The sequence below is a fragment of the Lichenostomus cassidix genome, chromosome 9 (assembly GCF_008360975.1).
Source record: "Lichenostomus cassidix isolate B80296 chromosome 9, HeHo_3.0, whole genome shotgun sequence".
Lineage (NCBI taxonomy): Eukaryota > Metazoa > Chordata > Aves > Passeriformes > Meliphagidae > Lichenostomus > Lichenostomus cassidix.
Window position 1 is genome coordinate 517992 of NC_139490.1, and position 22723 is coordinate 540714.

The window sequence follows — 22723 nt, forward strand, 5'->3', positions numbered from 1 at the left end:
GGTTGTTCTGATCACCGTGTCCCTGGAAAAAGACTAGCTTTTTCTCATCTGCTGGTTTGCAGTCGTGCTGACAGCATCGCTTCCCAGGGTGTGATTCTGGTGACCGTGTCAGTGACCTGCATTGGAGGGTGGTGGGAAATAGCGAGATGATGAAGCAGCATCTTTAGAAGGACAGGGATGGGAACAGTCTTCCCCTTAGCGCAGGTGGATGATGCTGTTGGGGTTGCAGTGCTGGCAGGAGAGTCCCCGTTGTTGGTGTGGTCAGTGTGTCCCAGGCAGTGCCACGCGGGTCCCTCTGCTCCGTGCTGCGGGCTGAGCTCCTCAGCAGCGGACAGGAGCTCTAGTTCATTATACTAGATTCCTATTTGCAGGTGGCACCAGGCTTCCGTGGCAGAGCTGGGCATCTGAATCGCGGCTCGGACGGAAATCCATCCTCCCCACCCCGGCATCCGCGGGGAGAGGTGGATGTGCAGTGCCGGTGTGCGGCGGAGCCGCAGCTCTCCCGCAGCACGGAGCCGGGCGGCTCTCGGCAGAACGGGGCTGCCCACGCTGCCGTGGCCGCGGTGGTCCGAGCGGGCGGTCAGGCGGCGCCGGGCCCGAGCCGCTCCGGGGTCAGCGTGTCTCCGGTCTGTCCTCACGCTGGGCGGGCCCGGCGGAGCGGTGTCGTTCCCGTTCCGCGCCGGGTTCCGCACGCCGCTACAGCCGGGCCGCACCCGGCGAGCCGCGGTCAGGCGGCGGCGGGCCCGAGCCGCTCGGAGGGTCGGTGCCGCTGCCGTTCCGGTGCCGTTCCCGTTCGGGTTGCGCTCGCCGGTACCGCCGGGCCGCACGCGCGTCCCCCGGCGGGCGCGCTCGGGGCAGCGCGGCGCGGCCGGCGTCTGACAGGCGCGACCTTTCATAAGACGGCCCCCGCCATTGGCTCCCTGCCCGGAGTGTCGCTGCAACGCTCGCCGCGATTGGCCCGCCGGCGGTGCTGCCGCCCGGCCCCGCGCGGGGACGCGGCCCCGCCGCCCGCAGCCGAGAGTGCCCTGCGCGGGGCGGCGGCTCGCGGGGCGCCCGCGCCGCCCGCTCGTAACGTGTCTCTTCTCTCCACAGGTTGGTACTAAGAAGTGCCTTTCCTGACGTCGCTGCTGCTTGGGACCGCTTCTAGAGCAGCCGCTGCTTTTGCCTTGCTTGCTGCCAGCTAGACTGCGACGACAGCGCTCCGCCGCTGCCAGCCCCGCGCCCGCCGGGAGGAGGGTCCGGCGCTGCCCCCCCGCCGCCGCTGCACTGTGCACTAGAGTGTGCCCCGAAGGTCAGAGCTCTGCTGCCCGACAGCCGAGGAGAGGACGAGAAAAACCCCAGCCCAAACCCAGTGTCGGTCGTTGCTCTAAACTGCTGCATCTGTCTATGCCAAACTAATCGATCCCGATTGCACCGCAGAGCCCGCTGCGAGCCCGCTGCCTGGAGGCACCTGCCAGCCACCGTCCCCGGGAGCAGCTCGGGAAGCGCTGCCAGAGCCCGCCACGTTCCCATGCTTGCGGCGGCCGCACTCAGGACGGGATGCTGAGCGCGCAGGGCTAGTCCCGCCACGCTCCCGCAGGCGCACCTGGCTGGCGCTGCTGGCCTTCCCCCAGCCCGGTAACGGTGCCACGCTCTGAACTCTGGTGACACAGCTCTTCCTCGAGATTGCGGCCACCCGGTTTTACACGTACTTATTTTAAAATAGGGAGCGGGGCAAAAAAGCGTTCTGGAGGTGGCACTTTCGTCATTTCCAGTTTATCAGTTCAGCTACTCGTTTGCCCGTTTTTATTGGAAGTTTTAACTACCTGTAAAATCTAAAGATGGCTGTTAGCGTCACGCCGATCCGGGACACAAAATGGCTAACGCTGGAAGTGTGTAGGGAGTTCCAAAGGGGAACTTGCTCACGACCAGACACGGAATGTAAATTTGCACACCCATCGAAAAGCTGCCAAGTTGAAAATGGACGCGTAATCGCCTGCTTTGACTCATTGAAAGTGAGTAAATATTACATTATTTTCAAGGATATGTGGTTAATGAAAGAAACAGTTGTAGCCAGAGAAACCCTGCAGCCAAACGGGAGCAAGGGCTGCCTGCCAGCGGTGGGGTGTTTTGCTGCTTTTATTTTATTGATACTTGTCGATTTGTGTTGCTATTTTCCTCAAGGGATGGGGAAAGATATAGCGAATGAAGGGAAAACACACCTGGCAGGGTTCAAATCCTCCGGTGTGGCTACAGAGACTCATTCTTCACCTCCAAATTATTCCCTGCCTGTAGCTGGAATAAAGGGCACTTCACGTAGAAACAGCAAAGTCACTGTGAGGATTCTTTGTTTTTAATAGCACAAACCACGTAAGCAATATGAGGATTTGTTTCCATCTCGTAACTACCAGCAAGTTGTTGGTGTCTCTGGACAGCTGATGGTGAACCTTAGAGGAGTGTTTTCCTCCCTGAGTTATTCGAGTGTCTGTGAGCACCCTGCTTGCCTTTCTGTGGTTGGCACTGGTAGGGTTATCTCATCTTTTTCCCAAGTGCACTTGCTTAAGGGAAGGACAGCACTTAGCAGAAGGCAAGGTGCCTCTGGACGTGCAAGCATGGCTGGAGCAGAGAGTGTTTCAGGAGGCACATTCCAGCTAGGCACTGTAAACGTAGGGCTGTTATTTAACTGTAGCTGTAGTTTCAGTAGTAGATGTTAAATGTGCAGGTCCCAGCTCCTTTCCTTCGTTTTTCATGAGTTAAATAAACTTAACATGCAAAATACTCATGCCACAAACAGTATAGAATTAATTCAGTGGAGCCACGAAGAAAATCAAAACTTGGGAAGCAGAAATTTGTCTGTCAGATTTTTCTACAGTGTAATTTTCTTTTCCTGGGCCCTGATCCCGGGAAGCGGAGCCGAGTGCATGGAGCTGGCTGCTGGCACAGCCATGCTCGGGGAGGGAGCTGTAGCTGGAGCAGCTCCTGCAGGTCACAGCCCAGCCGGGCCCTGGCACAGCGTGAGCAGGGCAGGAAGTGGGTTACAGCGGGTTTGTGTAAATCCGAGCTTCAAAATGTGTCTTCTCTGGGGTCAGGGGAGAGGGTAAAGCTTTATGGTGCTCTCAGGCCTGAAATACCCATCACCCCAGCCTTGGGTTAACTTGCAGATACTGAAATGGTTCGTGTCTGTATTGTTCAAATTTATTTTTAAGTTACAGTTCTTACAATGCATGCAGGGGTATTAATTTTAAAATGTGGACACAAGATGTTTTTGTGCATGAAGGACATGCTGGAGGCAGGAGCAGAGTCAGGGCTGCCAGCACCATGGGAGTCCCAGCCCTGCGGTGTCGTCACAGGACGCGGTGGCACGCGTGTCAGCATGGCCTCGCCGTGGGGATGGCGGTGCTGCCTGGCCCCGGAGCCCCTGGCCTGCTGCTGACCGAGGGGCTGTGAGAGGACAGCCACGGTGGGTTGGGTGCTGCAGTAACACGCAGTGTCCCTGGGTTGGTTTCCCAGCAACGTGTGCTGTCTGCCCACTGCAGCCTGACCCCGCTGGCCTTGCACTTCTCAGCGCGAGGATGTGGCCGAGAGGGTGGAAAACAGCCTCCGGAGTGAACTGGACATGATGTCAGTGCTCGCTGGAAGTACTTTAAATCTCAGTGCTGGACGGAGTGCTGGCGGTGCAGGAGCTGGGCGGCAATGTGGGCTGGTGTCCGTGGGAGAGCGGATGGAGCCTGGCCTGGCTTTCCCGGCCCCGGCAGCACGACTGGCCCTTCTGCTGCCATCAGCAGGGCTCTTCGCTTCCTTTTTTAATGCAGGAACTAAGGCTGACCTTTGCCAAGCCCGGCAAGGTCCGTGGGTGCAAACCGTGGGTAACGTTACAGCGTTGCTGCGGATCCTCGGAGCAGAGGAGTGCTGCTGCCCTGTGGAGTCAGCGCAGTGGCTGAGCTGGGAGCTGGGAAAGAATCTGCTGTTTAAAAATACACTGCTGACCGGAGCTGTTTACTTGTGCTCATGCTAAAAGGTTTGCCAGTGGCTCTGTGTGCTGAAGAGGCTCCCGGGGATCTGGCCATCCCCTGCTGCAGCCTGGGGCAGGATCTCGCTGTGCCTGTGGCTGCCAGCAGCTCCCCAGCCCCTAGGCTGGGGTGGTTAGTTAAATAGCTGCATCATGTACAAGAATACCTTGGGTAAACAGAAAATGGAATATCCCCCTTTGGGGAATTCCCAGTCCAATCCCCATTGCTGAGGCCATTGCTCAGTTCTGGTTTTGTTTCAGCTCTGTGTCAATTTTGGTGTGTGCTGAGCTCAACCAGCACTAGTTACTTGAGTTACCTTTTCTGCAATATGCCAAACTTCAGATATTCTGCAAAAACAATTTAGGGAAATGCTGCACCAGCTCTGTCTGGACCTTATAAGGTCAGTCAATACTTTAGTACAGATTAAAAAAGATTTTTGGTTAGGACATTCAAAAGTAATTTTTAATTTTTCAGTAATTCAATATGGATGTAATGTCCTTGTTCTTTACTAAAATAGCAGTGTACTGAAAAATTGACTTTAATGTTAAAATATTTTATTTCTTATTAATGTATATAATATTAGTATTAATTAGACAGCTACTTTTGCATTATCTCTTGGACATAAGACAGATACTTAGTCACTGAATTTTTCTTAACAAACTCCTGCATCTTGGCAGGAGTTGAAATGAGGTGACCTTTAAGGTCCCTTCCAGCCCCAGCCCACAGTGTGATGCTGTGCTCTGTCACTCCGAGGCTCGGTGTGAGTGTGCCTTAGGAACGACTGCCCTGTGGAGCTGACGTCAGGCAGGTGTGAGTGCTGCAGAGCTGCAGCCCCTGGAGTAGGACTTCTCCGAGCTGGAGATGGCCCGTGTGCTCTGCTATATTTAGAGCATAAACAGGCACAGCAGATCCTCGGAGGGGACCTGTGCAGTGGCAGTGCCCTTCGCCTCTGGCCCTGGCCCAGGTGTCCTCTGCGGGCGCAGGGACAGAGCACTGGGAGTGCGCAGCCGCCGCAGGCTAACGCCGCTGCCCTGCCCTGCCTGGAGCAGGCAAAAATAGATGCCAGAAGTGAAACTTTCAGCTTGGGTAACACACTTTTTAAAAAAATTATTATTATTCCGCCTTCCTGTGAAGTGAAGGCACACACTCTGTGTAAGGCTAGAGCAAGGAAAGCAGTGTTGCCTCCCCAGGTTCTCTGCCGTGGTGTGTGAGCAGTGGCACTGGGCTGGACACTGTCACTGGGTGGGAAGCACATCCTGTGGGTGCACCTGGTGGCTCCTCCTTACCTGAGAGCAGGAACAAGCAGCCTCTGGCCCGTGTTCATTGGGAGTGTGGGGAGCAAAAGGCTGCCAGGCCCGTGGCTGTGACCTCCGAGGTGCTGCAGGAGGTCAGGGCCGGGACAGCCCCAGCAAGATGAGATGTTATCGTCCTGCTGCCTAATTAGTGCTAATGAAACCTGCAAGGCTGGCCTAGGGGAGCGCGTGAATCAAGATGAACGCATGTGGGATAATCTGGCCCTTAGATATTAGGAGGATAATTTTAAACCAAGAACGATTATGTAGTGTATTCAAATTATGCGCTGGAGCGGCTGACTCAGCTCCAGCTCTGGCTCTGCCTTGTTTAAATGCCGTAGGATTTTTTTCCTAAATTTGGATGCCTAAAAGCCTGTTAGACTGTCTACAGCAAAAATAAGCTCAAGTTCCTAAATCAGGAAACTGTTTTAAACTGTTTTACAACAGAAATTTGATTTTTACCGTAATTTTGAAACATTTTTCTTCTTTTTTTCTGCTTGGAAAAATAAGCCTAAGTAGAACTCGTTTTTGAAATTACGTTAGCTTCGTCAGATGTTCCGATACATGAGTCATCCGCGTTTCCTGAAAGCTGAGATAAAGATGTCTGAACAATGGGGAGATGGATGTCAAATGCAAATCTTGTGGGAGCTGCAGATGCGCTGAGGCCACCCCGTCACTGCGGCTGGGCTGCCACTCGGCCACTGCCGGCCCTGTCCTGGGGAAGTGTCCGTCCAGCAGCGGCAGGGCTGGGGGGTCGGGCTGCCCAGGCACTGCTGCCGCGCTGTGCTCGGCCCACGCTGGCTTTCTGCAGGGTGTTGTGTTCCAAAACCTGCTGCTTCGAGCTGATCTGAGCTCCACGTGACATCAGTGGCCGTGGTGAGCACGAGTCACACCCCGTGGCTTTGGAGATAACGTGCACCATGGGCGCTGCAGCTTCCAAGTCAGTTTTTGGTCTCTTAAGCTCCCGCTAAGGCAGTTCCTTCAGATTCAAGTTGGGTGTCCCAATGAGGTATAAAAACTTTTTCCAACTCTTCCTTCAACAGCTGGAAAGTCTTAAACTTCCACATTTCTCTGCTTTTTTGAAATTCTAAGAAAAAGCTGGAAACTAAAAATGTAAGTCACTTCATTGATGATGTCTGAGGTTGAAGCTCTGGTGCCTTGTGTCTGAGATTCACCAGCACTTATTACAGTAGTATTTTATCTTCTGATGTAGAAGTATTTATTTTTTAAAAACTAAACTCCTGAACTCTGTAAAAGTGACTGCCACTTTTTACCAAGAAGGCTTAAAAATATATAAATGCATTACTATTATTATTACTGCTGAAATTGGTGACCATCTTATTTCTTCTACCTCAAAAATGTAATTGTTAGTTGTTCAAGTCTCTCTACTTTGTCACTGCTTCAAAAAATACTGATTTTTTTGACTGGTTGTTCCCCTTTGTGTGACACCGAAGGGTGTAGAGTAAGAACCTTATTTCATTTAATACAAAGAAAAGAAAATACCATAAACGTATTGCACTAATCATACTGAGAATGGCAGATCATGGGTCTGAGTCTTCTTTAATTAAGGCAAAAGAAGAAACCCACCTTGAGCAGGTGACTCTTGAGTATTTTTTACCTGTGTGTTATCTGGCATCCCTGGAGTGCCAGGCAGTGACACAGCTCTGGGTGCAGAGATGAGGTGAGGCTCAGGGCTGGGAGGCAGATGAACACATGGCTGATCCCAAGGAAGCTCGTAAAGCAGTAACCCTTGGCAAAAAATGAAAACATAAACAATGTTCAAATTCCTAAGGTCTGATTTGCCATTTTTCTTCTCTCCAGCCTGTGCTTCTGCCAGCAGGCTGAGCTCCAGAAGAGGAAGCAAAGGGAAAGTGGCAAATACATCGGGAAAATGGGGCAATTGTTAGGCTGAGTGGCAAATAGTCCATTAGCAAACCAAACAATTGAAAGCACGTGTGTTCCTCTGTGGGAAGATAGATGGTGTTTTGAAATCTTATCAGGTCCTCGGACAAAAGAGCTACAGCTCACTACGGCCTTCACAGCCCATTTTACAGCCTCAGCTCTGCCTCGGCAGGAAGAAATTAGGCAGAAATTAAAACATTGCACTGCAGCATTTGCACTGTCATTTTTTAAAGGCTGTGCATAATAGAAACCAGCGTGGGCTTCTGTTACAGTCAGGAACTCTGCTGGGCATAGTCGAAGTCGGTAAAATTCCGAACTGATTTGCAGGAAAGAGGCATAAAATAAGAAAACCTCTTGTCGAGAACATTCAGTCATTTGTCCCAAGTCTTAACTGAGTGATCTGGAGCAGCCTGTGAGGCCTCTCTCCTTCCCAGGATGACCCCAAGTGTCTCTTTTTCTGAATACAGATGCCTTGTTGCCAAGGCTCACTAAAATTTGTTGGAAGCAACAAATTACTTTCAAGACCAAATGATCCCATCTGTTTTTTGACTTTGGAGAAGTGCTGGTGTTTCTTTGTTGGGACTACAGAGCCTCGTTAGCACAACTGGATGTTATTTAGGAACTACTGCCCCGGGTGCTGCTAAGGAGTCTGTGCTTCCTGTCAGGAGCAGCTCCTGTGTCTGATGCCTGAGAACAAACCTCTTCTCCAGGTGAGCAGGCAAAGCCAGGGCAAGGCCACAGCTCTCCCTCCAATGCTCTCAGGTCCAGACAACCCTGCTAAGAGGGAGCCAGCATGGGTTTGGGCTTTGTCAGTATTGGGCACCTCCCTAATGCTCTGTTAGCTTGTGCTCGCGGTGGTGCCGTGCTGGCCCTGCACAGCAGCACTCAAACCTGTCCCTGTAGGAAATAACAAGAGCTTCTTTCATCCCGATCCAGAGGTCTGTCTTGTCCCTCATTTCACGGTGCCACTAGGAGGATTACTGCTGTTGAAATGAGATTTAAGTCGACACTGAATTGTCAGGTCCTGAAACACTGGATTATGCAAGTAAGAAAACCTTCAGGTTCATGGTTGTATTTATTGAAATGCTTATGATTTATCCTCCTCGTTAAGGAACATCTCGGTATTTACCTGATGCAGCACACACGGTGACATAGTTGAAAGCAAATGCAATGTTTTGATCAAATAAAGGGAAATAGATCTGATGAAGTGGATTTTTAAAGAAGAATAAATCCAGTGTAGTGCTGCTGGAGGGCTTCACCCTGGCACTGGCAAGCTGCTTCTTCTAACAAAAATTGCCTTTTTGTTATACTCCACTCGCTGCATAAACTTCCCAGCTCCCAGCCCTGGAGATCCCAAGAAGTTCTCTGTCTCTCCAGAGGCGGGATGGTGGCACAGTAGTGCTGCTCTGATGGGAGAATGCTGATGCTTCTGAAGTTTGCTGACAGGAGTGGTGGTGCTGGAGCAGAAATGGGGAAGGGGCCGTCTGAGGGAACAGGTTTGGATCCAGCTTCATCTCACAGCACTTCAAGTCCTGTTAAGTTCCTGGAAAGACTCTCTTCAGCTCCAGATTTCTCTGGACCATTCATAACTTGGCAAAATAGTACAGAGAGTTAGCAAAAAGAGAGAGTGCTGTTTGAAAAGAGGAGCAGTTCTGGGAGGAAACAAACCTGGTTACATTTTGTTGGTGTGATTTCACTGAGTTTGCATGGGTTAATTGCAGGTTTACATAGATACATAAATGGTTGTGATATTGAGATTTAAATTTGAAAGAGAGTAATTGGAAAGTATTGTTCTTCATATATGTGCACACTGCCCACCTTTCTGTGGTGCATGGGAGGGCATTGTCCATGTGTGCCCAAGGGACCAGGAAGCAGCTGGCATAGAGGGGCAGCTGTGGAAGGTGGGTGACTCTGAAGCCACCTGTGTTGGGGGGACGTACCTGTGGGAGCAGGAGGAGCAAGCATTCCATTGAATCTGAGGTGGAATGGGGCAGTTTGTGTCAAGGGCAGGTCCTGGGCAGGAGTTGGCTCAGGTGCGAGGGGTCTGTGCTGTCCCTGGGGAGTGGGGTCATTTGTGTGTGGACATGCTGGAAAACCCCACAAAGTCAGCAGCAAAAGCCAGCAAAGCCAGCTTAGCCGCAGGTCTATTAGGTAACTACCACTTTGCAGGAGTAAAACTCACTGTTTTCTGCTCAAGTTGTTCTGGCCATGGTTAGTTGCTGTCCGAGGGCATTACCCATGTGCTGAACTTCAGGAATATCAGGATTTGAGCCCCTAGCAGGGTTAATACTGCTTCAGCTTCCAGCTTTTCCAGTGTTGTTTTCCCTTTCCCTAACCTTTCTAGAGTTATTAAAGCATCCTCAGTGTTGAAAGCAGAAACATAAGCTGGTCATAAACATCATTAGTGTAAGATTGCAAGGAGATGCAAGAGTGAGTTTTAACAAACATGACTAGTCCAGGCTTTGTATGTGCTTAGGGGAACCTGAGGAATAACCATGTGTGGAAGAGTGCAAGCAAACAGGCAGAATCCCATGGTGAGTTTGTAATGCTGGGCACACTCTGGAGCATGGACTGATAATAGAATAATGGAATTTCTTTATCCCTGTGGGATTTGGTCTAAAAACCTGTACAGTTTCAGTGCTGGTATTTGATACTGGGAGAGGAGGAGTCTGTGCTTTTTAGTTTGAGAGCATCTTTCCAGCCTTGTCTGGCCCAGGGGGAGGTTTTCACTCCCCAGGAGCCTGGCAGGCTTTTAGCTGTGCAGTAGCCAGCACAGCAATGTCAGGAACAACACAGTTTTTCTTCATTTGCTCCGTTATATAGCAACAAGAGTGTGCACATTTAGCTGAAGTCTTTTGAAAAGAATAGGCAGAGTGAAATGTTTTGTCGGTCCTTGGGGCTCACTGTAAACTGACATTGGTGAAGCAAATACTGAGTGGAAAAAAAGTGTACACTTGGTTGGGCTCTTTGTGCAGAATTCGGCCATCAGCATGCAGCAGCTCAGAGCGCATTGTGCCAGCAGAGACAGGGCGAGCTGCAGCTGGACAGGCTGCTGGCTCTGCTATCCCTTCCCATTTTTTGCAGTGGAATCAGTGTTTAGAGCCAGCTGTAGATGGGAAATTGTGCCTGGAATTCAGCTTTCTGGTTGTAGGGCGTGTTCAGAAAATCATCTGCATTGACATACCCTTGCTTGTGTGGTGCCCTGGTAAAATCTTCCCTGCAGTGAGCTGAGTCAGGAGACAGCCTGGATGTCTGCAGTGAGTGTAACTAAATAAAAATGCAGGTGAGCTGGGAAAGCCCCTGAGTGGGCAAGCTGAAGGGTTAAAGAGTTCACACTCAATAAGCACTCCTTAGAGGAAACACAAGAGTCAGTTCTTTGTATCTACTACATTGTTATTTACTCCTGATGTTGGTTGAAGGCTGTGGCTGCACGTTGTGCCAGTGGAGCAGAGTGAGGTGCTTCCCTTGCACAAGGCATGCAAGTGATGGATGGATGGATGGATGGATGGATGGATATATATGGCAGCTTTAATTCCAAGTAAACTACCTTCAAATACAAAGCTCTTGTTGCCAGTGGAGCACAAGGAATTGTTGCATAGAAAAGAATTAATTTGTGATTTAAATATTTCCGTGTGATACTGGGGAGTTGTGGTGGGGCTGGTCGGTCTGGGGAACCTGTCAGCAGGCTGGGCATTTGGTGCACAGAAGTGTGGAGCTGCAACTGGCAAAACAGGTGTGCAGCACACTGCAACCAGGACCAGGATTTGGGTTTTTTCTGTGGCTGCACTGAACAGGAGGAAACGGGGGATTTTTTATGACAGTAGCACTATGTAGCATTGGTTAAAACTTTTTTGGAAATGATTTTAAACTCTGGGAAGCAGGAATCTCCAGATTGTAAAGTCAACTCAGATTTTGTTGCTATGGAAGTAAAACTACCTCTTAATCCTAGTGGCACCAGCAAAGGTTGGGGCAATGAAGGTTGAACAGTTTAAACATTGCTGAGGAAAGTACTTAGAAGTATTTAAACTTTGTTGCCCGGTTTTGCTAGCTTTTTGCAGCAGATCTTTTGCACCTGGTTCCAAGCATGGTTACTGGTGTGATTAAATATGTCTGAAGAGAAAACTAACACTTGTTGATGGATTTTTGGGTTTTTTAACTGTGGAGGAAAGCACACTTAGTTTTGCCTTGATGGAATCCTTTAGAGTTTGGCTTCATTAAATCCAGCACTGAAAATCAGAAGGGAAGTCTCTTGTTTATGTTTCAGTCCATTGTCTGAAGACACTGTTAATGTCTGTAACAATGTAAAATAATTCTACACATTTGTCACATATTTATGGTTTAGATGTCTCTGGTGATTTCAGATACCTAAGTGGTTATACACTGAAAAAGTAGCAGCAATGGAAGGTTAAAGTTACTTGTTACTTTTCTCAACTGTTTACCCTGGGTAAACACAAACTGTAGACTGTTGGTGTATATATGTGTGCTCATTGTATATTATATATTATATATGTCTGTATGTTTATGAGCATCACAGATAAATTACACAGGCAGGGTTCCCTGAAGCCAGGTGAGGGACAGGAGTTGTAAACTATCAGAGCTTGTTTGGGGTGTTGTCTGGGGTGTTTGTGGGGCTGCTCTGTGCTGCCCCAGCAGTGTGAGGTGCAGGAGGCACTGTTCCAGTGGCAGCAGCTCTCGGCAGAACACCCTGTTCACCTGCCAGGGTGGCTGCAGTGCCTCCAGTGCCACCCGGATGGAGCATGGATGGAGCCCAGCCTGGTGCTGTGAGGCTGAGCTGAGGTGCTTCCTGGCCCTGCTTGCTGGCTCCACATCCAGGCAAATGCTGTTTCAAACTGCTTGGATGGATCTTTGAGTTTGAGTAGATCTGATATCAGAATTGCTGTGAGGTTCCTGCAATGGATTTGGATTCATTGACAGCGTTTGGCACACAGGCACAGCGGGGTGGTGGTGCTCCTTAGCTGTGAGCAGACAGGTCTGTGGTGCTGGGGAGCCTGCACTGTGTCTGTGTGTGTGAGCACTGCTGTCTCTAGTGTCTGTTGTGTACTGGGGAAACTCCCTGCTTTGCACTGGGGAGGTCTCTCCTCAAGTGCCGTGCCTGGTTCTGTCCCCTCACTGCACAGAGGGCATTGAGGGGCTGGGGGTGTCCAGGGAAGGGAACAGAGCTGGGATGGTCTGGAGCACCCAGAGAGGCTGAGGGAGCTGGGAAAGGAGCTCAGCCTGGAGAAAAGGAGGCTTAGGGGGAACCTTGTGGCTCTGCATAACTCCTGACAGGAGGGGACAGCCGGGGGGTCAGGCTGTGCTCCAGGGTACAGGGACAGGAGGAGAGGGAACAGCAGGCTGGGCCAGGGGAGGCTCAGATTGGGCATTGGGAGGAATATCTTTACAGAAAGGGGGATTAGACATTGGGAGGGGCTGCCCAGGGAGGTTTGCAGTCCCCATCTCTGGAGGTGTCCAAGGAACGCCTGGATGTGGCACTCAGTGCTCTGGGCTGGGTGACAAGGTGGGGATTGGGCACAGGTGACCATTCGATGGTCTTGGAGATGTTTTCCAGCCTCGATGGTTCTGTGATTCTGTGTATTGGCATAGTGTAGGTAGCCAGAGGTGTTCCAGCTGTTTGGTGATTTACTAATCACAGTGAGTTGCTTACTCCTGACTTTCTGTCTGTATCACATACAGTTTTTAAATCAGGCTGGTTTACAAGTTTTTTATGTCCTTGCTCTCTTTGGCATTGTTTGACCAGCGTAGAGACCAAGAGAGCCCCCCATAAGCACATAAGGCAGAGGCAGGGGGGAAGTTCTGCTCTTTTGTTGTACAGGAACTGAACTTTGGGGTAAGGAGAGAGTTTTGTTCCCTCCAAAGATGTGAGGGACACACCAAGTGTTTTCATTTTGATTTCTCTTTATGTTCTTCTCCCTTGTTAACTGCACTGCTTTGAGAAATAGCTGAGGTTGGTATTAATCTATTTAATTTCGCATGACAGTTTTTAAAAATTAAATTGTATGATGTAAATTATATAAATGATGGCAGAATAACTTTCTAGGTTTTGCACTTTATCCACTGCTAATTCCAGCAGGTCTCTGGAGCTGGAACATCCCTTCCCTGTCACAGAGACAGAGACTTTTCTGTCTCTGTGTGAATGTTCTGGTGTAGCTATGGGTGGCTGGGGGGGTTCCCCTGGTTTGGATGTCTGACAGGCGTTACTGCTGCACACATTTTTGCAGTACTTGGATGGTTTGGTTTTAATATATTTTGGAAAGTATTGTTCTCCCAGTTCCACTCCCTGTGTACACTGGCTGAGACTGGAGGGGGCTTTTGGCAGTCTTGGAGGGATGTGACAGTGACACCTTCCCAACACCTGCAGACACCTCCTGGAGGGCTGGCAGTGGCTCTGGCCAGGGGGACCTGGCAGGAGGCACAGCCCTGGGGCTCCACGCTGCCTTGTGATGTGTCACTGCTCATGGGGACCTCCATGGGAATTCCCCTCAAGATGAGAGCTTGGTTTGGGACCACAGAGAGTTGTTACCATCATGGTGTACCCTGTGACTCTGCCTGCAGCAGGGAGTTAAAATGGTCTTTAGACACCAACAATTTCATCCCATGCCTCTCAAATCCTTGGCCTTGCTGTGGATTATTCCAGTAATTGCAGCCACTGGTGCTGGGTGACTCCTCCAGGTTCTTTTCAGGCTGTGTGTTTTGTGTGTTGACTTTGGGTTTGTACACAAAAAAGAGCCTTCAGAAGCTGCAAAGACCTTTTGTGAATTAAAAAGCTACTTTATGCTTAAACAAATTAAAAATAGTAGTTGCTAAAAATAATGCCCATGTTTAATGTTTAAAATTTGGAAAGCATTGCTGCATTTTATCGTCTGGAGTACAGCCATGGGTCAGTTGTCCAGCACCTCTGTAGTGGTTCCCTTCTTTCCTCTCTGTTCTGTTTAAATGACAAATAATTAAGTGTTACTGAGTGACTGCTCAAGCCTCTGTTTTGATCACCTGACAAATTACTCTGTTCAGCTTCTGCTCCTTAATCTGAGCGCTGGGAGCTGCAGAAGGCAGGGATTCCCTGAGGCTGTGGGGCTGTGGAAGAGCAGGATTGGCTGTTGGAACAGCACATCTCCAGGTGCCCTGGAATGCTGGGGCTCTGAGGTCTTTGGCATAATGGTGAGCAAAGCTCTCACATTGAACTTGTTGCTTTGTAGGGAGGTTGTGGGGTAGAAAGTTCTCATTTGCTATTTCACTACTTTCCTGTTTTACTACTTTTAGGGTGAGTCAGGTCTCACATAAAAAAAAATAAAGGTCAGGGAAAAGAGGGAAATGTAATACTTGTTTTATTTTCTTTTAATACTCAGAAATGAGTTGTTTCCTCTCTTAGATCTGAGTGAAATATATTAAAAGAGAATTTAGGTTTTTGAAGAGCAAGCACCTGTAAGGCAGCCCTGCAACCCAGCCCCAAGGCTGATGCTGTGATCTCTGGAGCTTTGATTCTGCCTCACACATGCTGAACTTGGGGAAAAAGTGCTTCTGCAATGAGATCATGATACGCCAGTCCTCCCTCTGAATGTTCCTGTTTGTTTCATCAGTTCATTTGGCTCCCACACATGGAAAGTTTTTCATTTCCCACCAGCTATGTGGCTGAACACTTGAAGGGAGAGCATTTGAGTCTTCAGGTCCTGGGCATGTGTTTGAGCTCACACACAGACAGGATCTGCAGAGGTGGCATTTCCTTCAGCTCAGCATGTGCACCAAGGGTAGTGGCACTGCTGAAACGTCCTACGACGACATCAAACTGCCAGTAGCAGAAGTCACAGAATCAATTTAGATTGGAAAACACCTCCAAGATCATTGAGTCCAGCCTGTGTCTGATGCCCACCTTGTCACCCAGCCCCGAGCACTGAGTGCCACATCTAGTCATTTCTTGGTCAGCTCCAGGGATGGGGACTCCAAACCTCCCTGGGCAGCCCCTTCAATGCCTGACCACCCTTTCCAGGAAGAAATTCCTCCCGAAAGTGCTGCTTCCTACAGAAAGACTACATCTGTAAAACAAATACTACTCGTCTTTCCTTTTTCCCATTGGGTTGGGGTTTTGAATCCTCCTGCTGGGGAGCGTGCTGCCCGGTGCTGGGGCAGGGATGGGGCTGGGAGCTGAGCTTCCCTCCGGAGGAGCGTGGAGCACTGCCGCTGTGTGCACAGCTCTGCCCTGGGACAGGACACTGCAGTTGTCAGTGCCCGTGTCAAAATAAACAATCAAAGGCAATTCTGACTGCAGGGCAGTGTTTCGGCATGTTTTGTGATTGTTTAACTTTAGAAAAATAAATCCTGCCTCCTGTGTTTCCCACTAGTCCGTGTGCACTGATGTGCTCTGTTCACAGCTGAGGCAGCGTGGCAAGGGCAGATGGATCTGCACCTCTGTGTTCCTGCATGCTCTGCGAGGACTTACAGACACTCACAACAGCTTCTGCTGTTTACGTGTTCTTTCTGCTCCTCTGATGTCATTGTCACATATTTCATAAGCTTTCCTGAGCGCTTTGCCCCTCAGTGTGTGACTGACAGAGCTGAGCTTTTCAAGACTTTGGCATCAAATATTCACCCTGCAGCTGTGATTCTGAGCACACAGAGGCTCTCACCTGGTCCCTAATCCTACAGTGCAGGTCTCTGCTCTGTGTGTGTATTTGTTCTAACAGGAGTTGCATTTTTAAAAGTAAAGCCTATGCTTTAGGCAGAGAGAGGCTGGAGAGCTCCCGAGAGCAAGCAATATTTCCTGGTAGCTGTAATTGTATTTGCACTGTGCTAGTGCGGACAGTGCAAGTAGATACTGTGTTTGCACACTACCTTACAGTGGATCTTTTGTTCTGTCATTTTGTTGCCATTTTGTTTCATGTGGAAAGTGAGTGAGGCCAGACTTGTGGGATAGAAGGTAGCAGGGGTGCAGAGGTGTGATTACAGCAGCACTGCCTGTTAGAGACACTTAAATGAGCACACACATCCATCAGGCAGCTTTGTCTTTGTGAAATATTGATCTGCAAGATCAGTGTTAGGAGGCCTGGAAAGCACTTAGTGCAGGAAATTATTCCTGAGCTGTATGAGAAAAAAACCTGTGACTGATATAGGGCCTGTTGAGCCCTGTGTCCTGCCTTCCCCCCGTTAGCAGTGCAGCACAGCAGAGCACAGAATTTAGCGTTGGTATGGGCTGAAACTAACAGTTTGGGTTAGTGCTTCTGTGTCCGGTGTTAATGATTATTGGATCAGGCCATGGGCGGGTCAGTGGTGGGGCTGGACACTGACCCAAGGGCATGGAGGCTGGACAGTGCACTGCCTCGTTACTTGTGGGGATGGTGAGGCCCAGCTGGTGCCCCCAGAGGAGAAATTCAGCAAAGGGTGCTTGTGCTCTGTGTGCTCCCTCAGCCCCACGGTCCCTCTGTGCCTGTGCTGTGCTTGCTTCTTGTGGGAGCTTCCCTGCCCCTGGCTGGGACATCCTCTGCTCCTCCTTGGTTTTCCACGGAGCTGTAGCAGTGCTTCAGGGCTGTGTTTGGTTTGGGTCGGTTTTTTCCAAAGAAACGTGACACGTGTGTCCCAAAGGGCACAGTGGCAGTGGTGCTGCCTGTGAGGTCCCACGTGTCACTCCAGTGGGGCTCCAGCCCTGCTGCAGTTCCCAGCTCGGTTCCTGCAGGGACTGCAAGGGTGTTTATTTGGTTAGGAAGCTTTTACTGTGCCTCAGAGCGCACGTGAAAGGTAAAACAAACCTGATGTGTCAGCCTTTGTTTACCCACGACACTTTCCCTTTCCTACCCTTGCTTACTTCAATTTGTTTTTTGTTGAAGACTATTAACTCTCCCTTTGCCTTCTGATCACGAATACATCAAATGGTTTTGGTTGTCTTTTCTTCTTGTCCCTGAAGTGTGAATTACTTAGATCCTCACTGTAAGAATTTTTGAACTATAAAGTTTCTTTAATTCTCTGCTGTTGTGCCCTTTGTTATTTATATCCTTTTCTTCCCTCATTTGCCTAAGCAGTAAAAAACTGTTAATCAAGCTTGTCATCAGTTTGCCATGGTTTGGTGGCTTTCTTTATCTAGCTTCAAATTTGTCTTTTCTCTTGCCTCTCTGAATGATGTAGTAAAATCTTGGGTTTGTGTTTTTCTAGTCTCTTAACTAATACCCAGTGCTGTTACCCCTTCATCAGTGATCAGGAAAGACCATATTTCAAGGGTAATGGGTACTTTCATTGTCATCAGGGAAATCTGATCTTCCTTTCAACTTTTCTCCCCACTCCTGAGGCTTCTGCGAAGTGCCTCTACAATCTGAATACCGACTGGCTTGAGAGACACCAGAGCCATGATAATTCCATCACCAGCACAGTGTTCTCCAGGGTCACACTGTGGTGGGACAGCTATGGTCTGCCCACCTGGCCCTGCTTCACACACAGCTGCTGGCAACCTCCTGTGCTGGGTTTGAGTGTGAGAATGCCAAGTGTTCAAAATCAACTGCATCCTTAAATTCTAACTGCTGTATTTCAGCCCTCCTTGGCCTCCCCTGGTGTTTCCTTGTCCACCCCAAGCCCAGCAGTCGGGGTGTTCTCCGTGCTGAGGAAGGTGGAGGAGCTGGGGGTGTGGGTTAATGGGCTCACGGTTTGACTGGCAGAGCTGTGCAGGATCCCACTGTGTTTGTGCAGCGTTTGGTGCAGCAGGACACCCAGGCAGGACAGTGTCCTCTGGCCAGGGCAGTGCTCACGGCAGTGTGTCTAGTGCCTGTCCTGCCGGTGCAGTGCTGCTCCTGCTCCCAGCCCTCCCATCCATCCCAGCATTCCAGCCACTCCGCTCCCCTCCACCCTGCTTGCATGCTCGCTTTTTTTGTCCAGATGTGACTAAGCTTCCTGTTATTCCACTCTGTCAGTTTTTCCCCAATCCTGCTGTCGTGTTGAGCAATATTTACTTGCCAGCAGCTTCCTCTGCCGCTATCCCGCTCTGCTCCGTCCCATTCCCACATACCTCTCACCAGCTACACTTGGGTATTTGCAGCCCTTAGGGATTGTTCACATTCCCTTGGTTGGACTTGAATCCACCAAAGCCAGGATTTATAAAGAGCCGTGAACCCCAGAAGAATTTTAACTGGATACTGCAGGAATGCACTGCGGACCACGTTTGGTGTGTGGAGGGAGAGCTGCACTTTGGTTGGTGATGTGAACCCTCCTGGTGTGGGGGCAGCCAGGGCAGCATCCCGAGCTGATGGATGCCACTCGTGTGTACAGGGGAATTGTTTCTGCCTCACTGGAAACCATAGGCACACTTTGATTTAGGAAGGCTTTCCTTCAGGTGCTGGGAAATGGAAGGAGCTGCTCAGGAGAGGTTTTTCCCTCTGGAGGCATTGGCTGACACCGTGGGGAGCTGCAGGGTGACTCTACCTGGGTGCTGGGCACAGCTGGCAGGGTGGGCAGGGGCTGAAGGTGTCTCTCATGGACTCACTGAGTCCAAGGACCTCTCCCAGCCCCACGCTGAGCGCTGTGCACCGAGGCAGGGTGGTCAGTGGGGCAGGGACATCCCCAGTGCAGCAGCCTGCAGGACTGTGCACCTGGCCCAGCACGTGCCTTCACTGGGACCAGCAGCAGCAAGCAGCCATGGCCACCCTGTACTGCTGGTGAAAATGATACCTCAGGAGGAATAAACAAGTTATTTTTGTGTATTAAGGGTGGCCATGCAGAGCTGATTCAGGGCCTTGCCTTGAGCTGCCACCAAGGGCTTATTCAGCCCTCCTGAGCATTTAGATCAGCTTGAGGTGCTTCCCTTGGTGTTGGGAGGGCAGGATGGTGCCAGTGGGGCTTGGGAGGTGTCAGTGACCCAGGAGGGGCTCCTGGCTGCCAGGCAATGCTGCTGTGTCTCAGAGTAGTGGACATGTGATTGCCAGCTCCACAGGTCCCACAGCTACATGGGTGGGTCCTGCCAGAGTCCTGCCAGAGCCGCTTGTGCTCAGCTACCATTAATTACACAGCATTTCAACAAATGGTGAGGGAATATTTATCTGGAAGTGAATAGGGACAGAGCTAGTAGGAAATGAATAGTGCCCAGCAGAGATTGGGTGTGAAAACTGACACATGAATGTCACAACAATAAAACTAGTTTCTCATATGTGGAATTAAACCACTCATGACCCCCAGGCTACAGCAGGGCTGGGTACACCAAAGAGAGAGCATCTCTCTTTTGTTTTACTTTTTCATGGCACTTTATAACAGATTTTAATTTTAATTGTTTTACTTTGCACATGTTGAATTGTGTCAGTTACCGAATTCCAGGGCACTGGGCCCATTAGGCTCTGTGGGTGTTATGGTGGTGACACATGCAGTAAAAAAGGCCAAGGCTAACCATCCTACTTATGTGATAATTGTGACATGGTAGAGCGTAAAAGGAGAAGAGCTGTGTTTGTTTTGTCTTGCACATTTAAGGAAAGATGAAGGGCTAGTTTTCCGTCAGCTTAATCTTTATCTTTTAATGATTGTTCTTTGATTTTCACTTCAAACCAGACAGTATGAGCTTTAAAAAAAGAAAAAATCAAAGTGACCAGGGGTACTTAATTGCCAGCCAACAGAAATAAAGAGGGAAGGTGTGGGATATGAGAGTGCCTTGGGATGGGATGTGGTGGTCCCTGCAGGGGCACATGGCAGTGCCCTTTGAGGGGGGCACTTGGCAATGTCTGGGGGGATGTGGTGGCTCCCTGGGTGGGACATGGCAGTGCCCTTGGCAGGGGCAATGTGGCAGTGCCCTGAGGTGGGCACAACAGCTTTGGGGGCTGCTGCTGATCTGAGAGTGCCTTTGGGTGCGAGGCTTGTGTGTTGCCCTCGTAGGTGAATGTGGCTAGGTTTATTAATTACTCTTGAATTGCTGATTAAGTCGTACAGAATCTCGTTGCTGTGGATCCCTGGACTGCTGTTCAGTGCAGTGCTGTTAGGCTAGGGGAAGGGTTGGAATTGACTGTTTGCAGCCCAGGAGGGTTGAGATGTGTGAGGAGCTGGGTTTCCTGCTGACCCTGGGGCCAGCAGTGCTGCCTTGGGCTGCTGGTGTTACTCACTAATTACTGATTCATTAGCGTAGGAGTGCTCACAGCAGCTCCTGCCAGCCCCAGCCCCAGCAGAGCAGTAAAGTCATCACTCAGTGACACTTCTCAGCTCAGTTGGTTGTGCAGGCCAACTGCTCACTCTGGCTTCTTGCTCCCATCAGGAATAGAGCCATTAAATTCCTGCTTTGTCACTGTGCCCCTCCCTGCCACCACCGGTACAGTTCTGTGGGCTCTGGCAGTCCCTGCCCACTGGGCTGAGGGCACTTTGGGCTGCAGAACCAGGGTCCTGTGAGTGTGGCTGTGCTCTGGGGGCTCCTTTGGAGCCAGAGCAGCAGGACTGTGTGCCATGGGGGCTCAGGGGTGTTGTGAGTGTCCCAAGGAACATGTGCCAGCCTGACATGTGCCACTGCTCACACTGCTCCTTTCTGCCACCCCTCCTGGGGGGTGCACTGAATGATTATAAAGGAGTGTTTCGTAGGAAATTACTGTCTTGTCAAAAGTTCCCTCTTGTGGAAAACAGGTGGAATTTTTTCTTAGAAGTTGTTAGAGATTTCCTGATTTTTTGTTGGTTTTTTTTTTCAGAAGAGAAATTCTTCAACTTTTATTAGTTTCTATAGTTCTTGTTGGATGGGGCAGTGCTTTCTGCTTTACTCAATTGCATTTGTGGGTTTGTCCTTTCACTCACAGTGGGATTTTAGATGGAAGAGGGACATCCACTGGCCTGATGTGTCCCATTACTGGAAGCTCTGAGTGGCTTTCCTTCCATTCCTATATATTGTGCACTTCTCTTGTTTTCTGGGTTTCCAAGGCAGGGCAGCGCTGGCCAATTCCCCACACATCTCCCGTCAGTGACACTGTGGCAGTGGCAGCTGTGACCCAAACACAGACCTTCACTGTCACACCTGTGGGTCACCCCACGCTGCTCTGAGGGGCACAGTCTCCACCTTTTACCTGCTGTGATGGATGTCAGTGGTCCATCAGCTCCCCGTGGAAATTGATCTCCAAGCTTAGTGTTTTGTGGTGCAGCAACATCAAACTCTACTGCTTGGGAACTCCAGTGCCATGAGGGTGATATCCTGGGTGCCAGGTGTGCTATTTCAGTCCCTCTTTCTTTTTATTAGTGAGTGGACTGAATGGCCTTAATTTGATGATCATATAAGCAAACTGTTCAGAAAAGCCACAAGTGTTAAGTTTTTGGTTGCCAGAGGCAGAACTTGGTGTCAGCTGCCAAAGGCAGCCTGTCCATGGGTATGGCACCCATGGAGTCTCCCTGCTGCTGGGAAAGGCTGTGGGTTCTGTAATGCACAGGAGCCTCTGTCCCAGTCCTGACAGCTCTCCCCATCCCCTTCACAGCCACTGCTCTGGTTTATTTTGGCAGTACCAGAGGTGTGCAGTAATTAAGTAGAAAGATTTGGATGTGATCAAGCAGTATGTTTCCATCTTAAGCACTTTATTGTGTTGTAAAATGTCTCTTGCACGTGTGAGGTCCTGGGGCTGTTTGCATTCCTGAAAATCAGGTCACTTCTCCGTGCTCCTTTCAGGGATTTCACAGGATGCCCTGCAGCCCATGGATTTTCCACCAGTGGAACGTGCTGGGTTTGTTTTGTCAGGTGCCAGCCAGCCCTTACAGAACCACATGTAGCAGCAGAGCACGTGGCTCAGCAGAGATTTCGATATGGCATTGCTGAAAGAGATTCAAAATAATTTCTCACGCTGCTAATGCAAACTTGTGATCCTTTGTAAACTCACAGGGAAAGTTCTTTGCTCTGAGAAAGCAGCTGTTGGATTTCCACGTGCAAACAGCCACTGCTTCCCACAGTGCCATCACCCCACTGTGTCCTTGGCTCAGGTACCTGTGCCATTGCTGCTCACCTGGGCAGGGTTCACTGTCTGCTTTCCCATTCTGAGGAATGGGGCATCTCGGAGCAGAGCTCAGGGGATTAATTTGAAATCATATCTCCAGACTTTGATAATGGTCCCCAGGACAGCTCCCATTTGAGTGGCTAACCTTGGTTTCAGGGAAATCTTTTATTTATCTGTGAGGAGTACAGGTCCAGGCAAATTTCTTCTTTCAGCAGAAATTCTTCCTTTTGAGGGTGGTGAGTCTGATGAGTTCCTGGCACAGGTTGCCCAGAGCAGCTGTGGATGCCCCACACCTGGAAGTGTCCAAAGCCAGGTTGGACAGGGCTTAGAGCAAGCTGGGATAGGGGAAGGTGTCCCTGCCCATGGCAGGAGGATCAGAACTGGGTTATCTTTAAGGTCACTTTCAACCCTAACAAGTCTGGGATTCTGTGATTCTGTGAAATTTCTCATTTAGAGCTTTTCCTCTAAGAGTGCTTTTGTTTCACCTGTGCTCAGTTGTAAACTCATATCTTGTTTTGGAATGAAGTTTAATAAACTTCCCAAATTTCAGTCAGAATTTATAATTTAACTTCACTTGAATAAAATAATACTTTATTAATTTCTTTCCCCACTAATATTG

The 22723-nt window shown here is 49.8% G+C and overlaps 1 protein-coding gene across 16 annotated transcripts in view; it reads left to right on the forward strand.

The window, feature by feature from the left end:
- Positions 1-22723, forward strand: part of MBNL1 (muscleblind like splicing regulator 1) — a 74612-nt gene that overhangs the window by 20912 nt on the left and 30977 nt on the right. For 12 of the 16 annotated variants that reach the window (XR_014853971.1, XR_014853972.1, XM_085068858.1 and 9 more), the window contains exon 2: positions 1093-1994. The exons of 3 other annotated variants lie outside the window; for them this stretch is intronic. Coding sequence is in view for 10 of the 13 variants with exons in the window: in XM_085068858.1 (XP_084924984.1) it covers positions 1821-1994 (174 nt within the window). In the remaining 3 variants the exon portion in view is untranslated. Of the gene's footprint in view, positions 1-998; positions 1995-22723 lie in introns of those variants that run through there. One more of the 16 variants, XM_085068870.1, reaches the window with a different exon arrangement.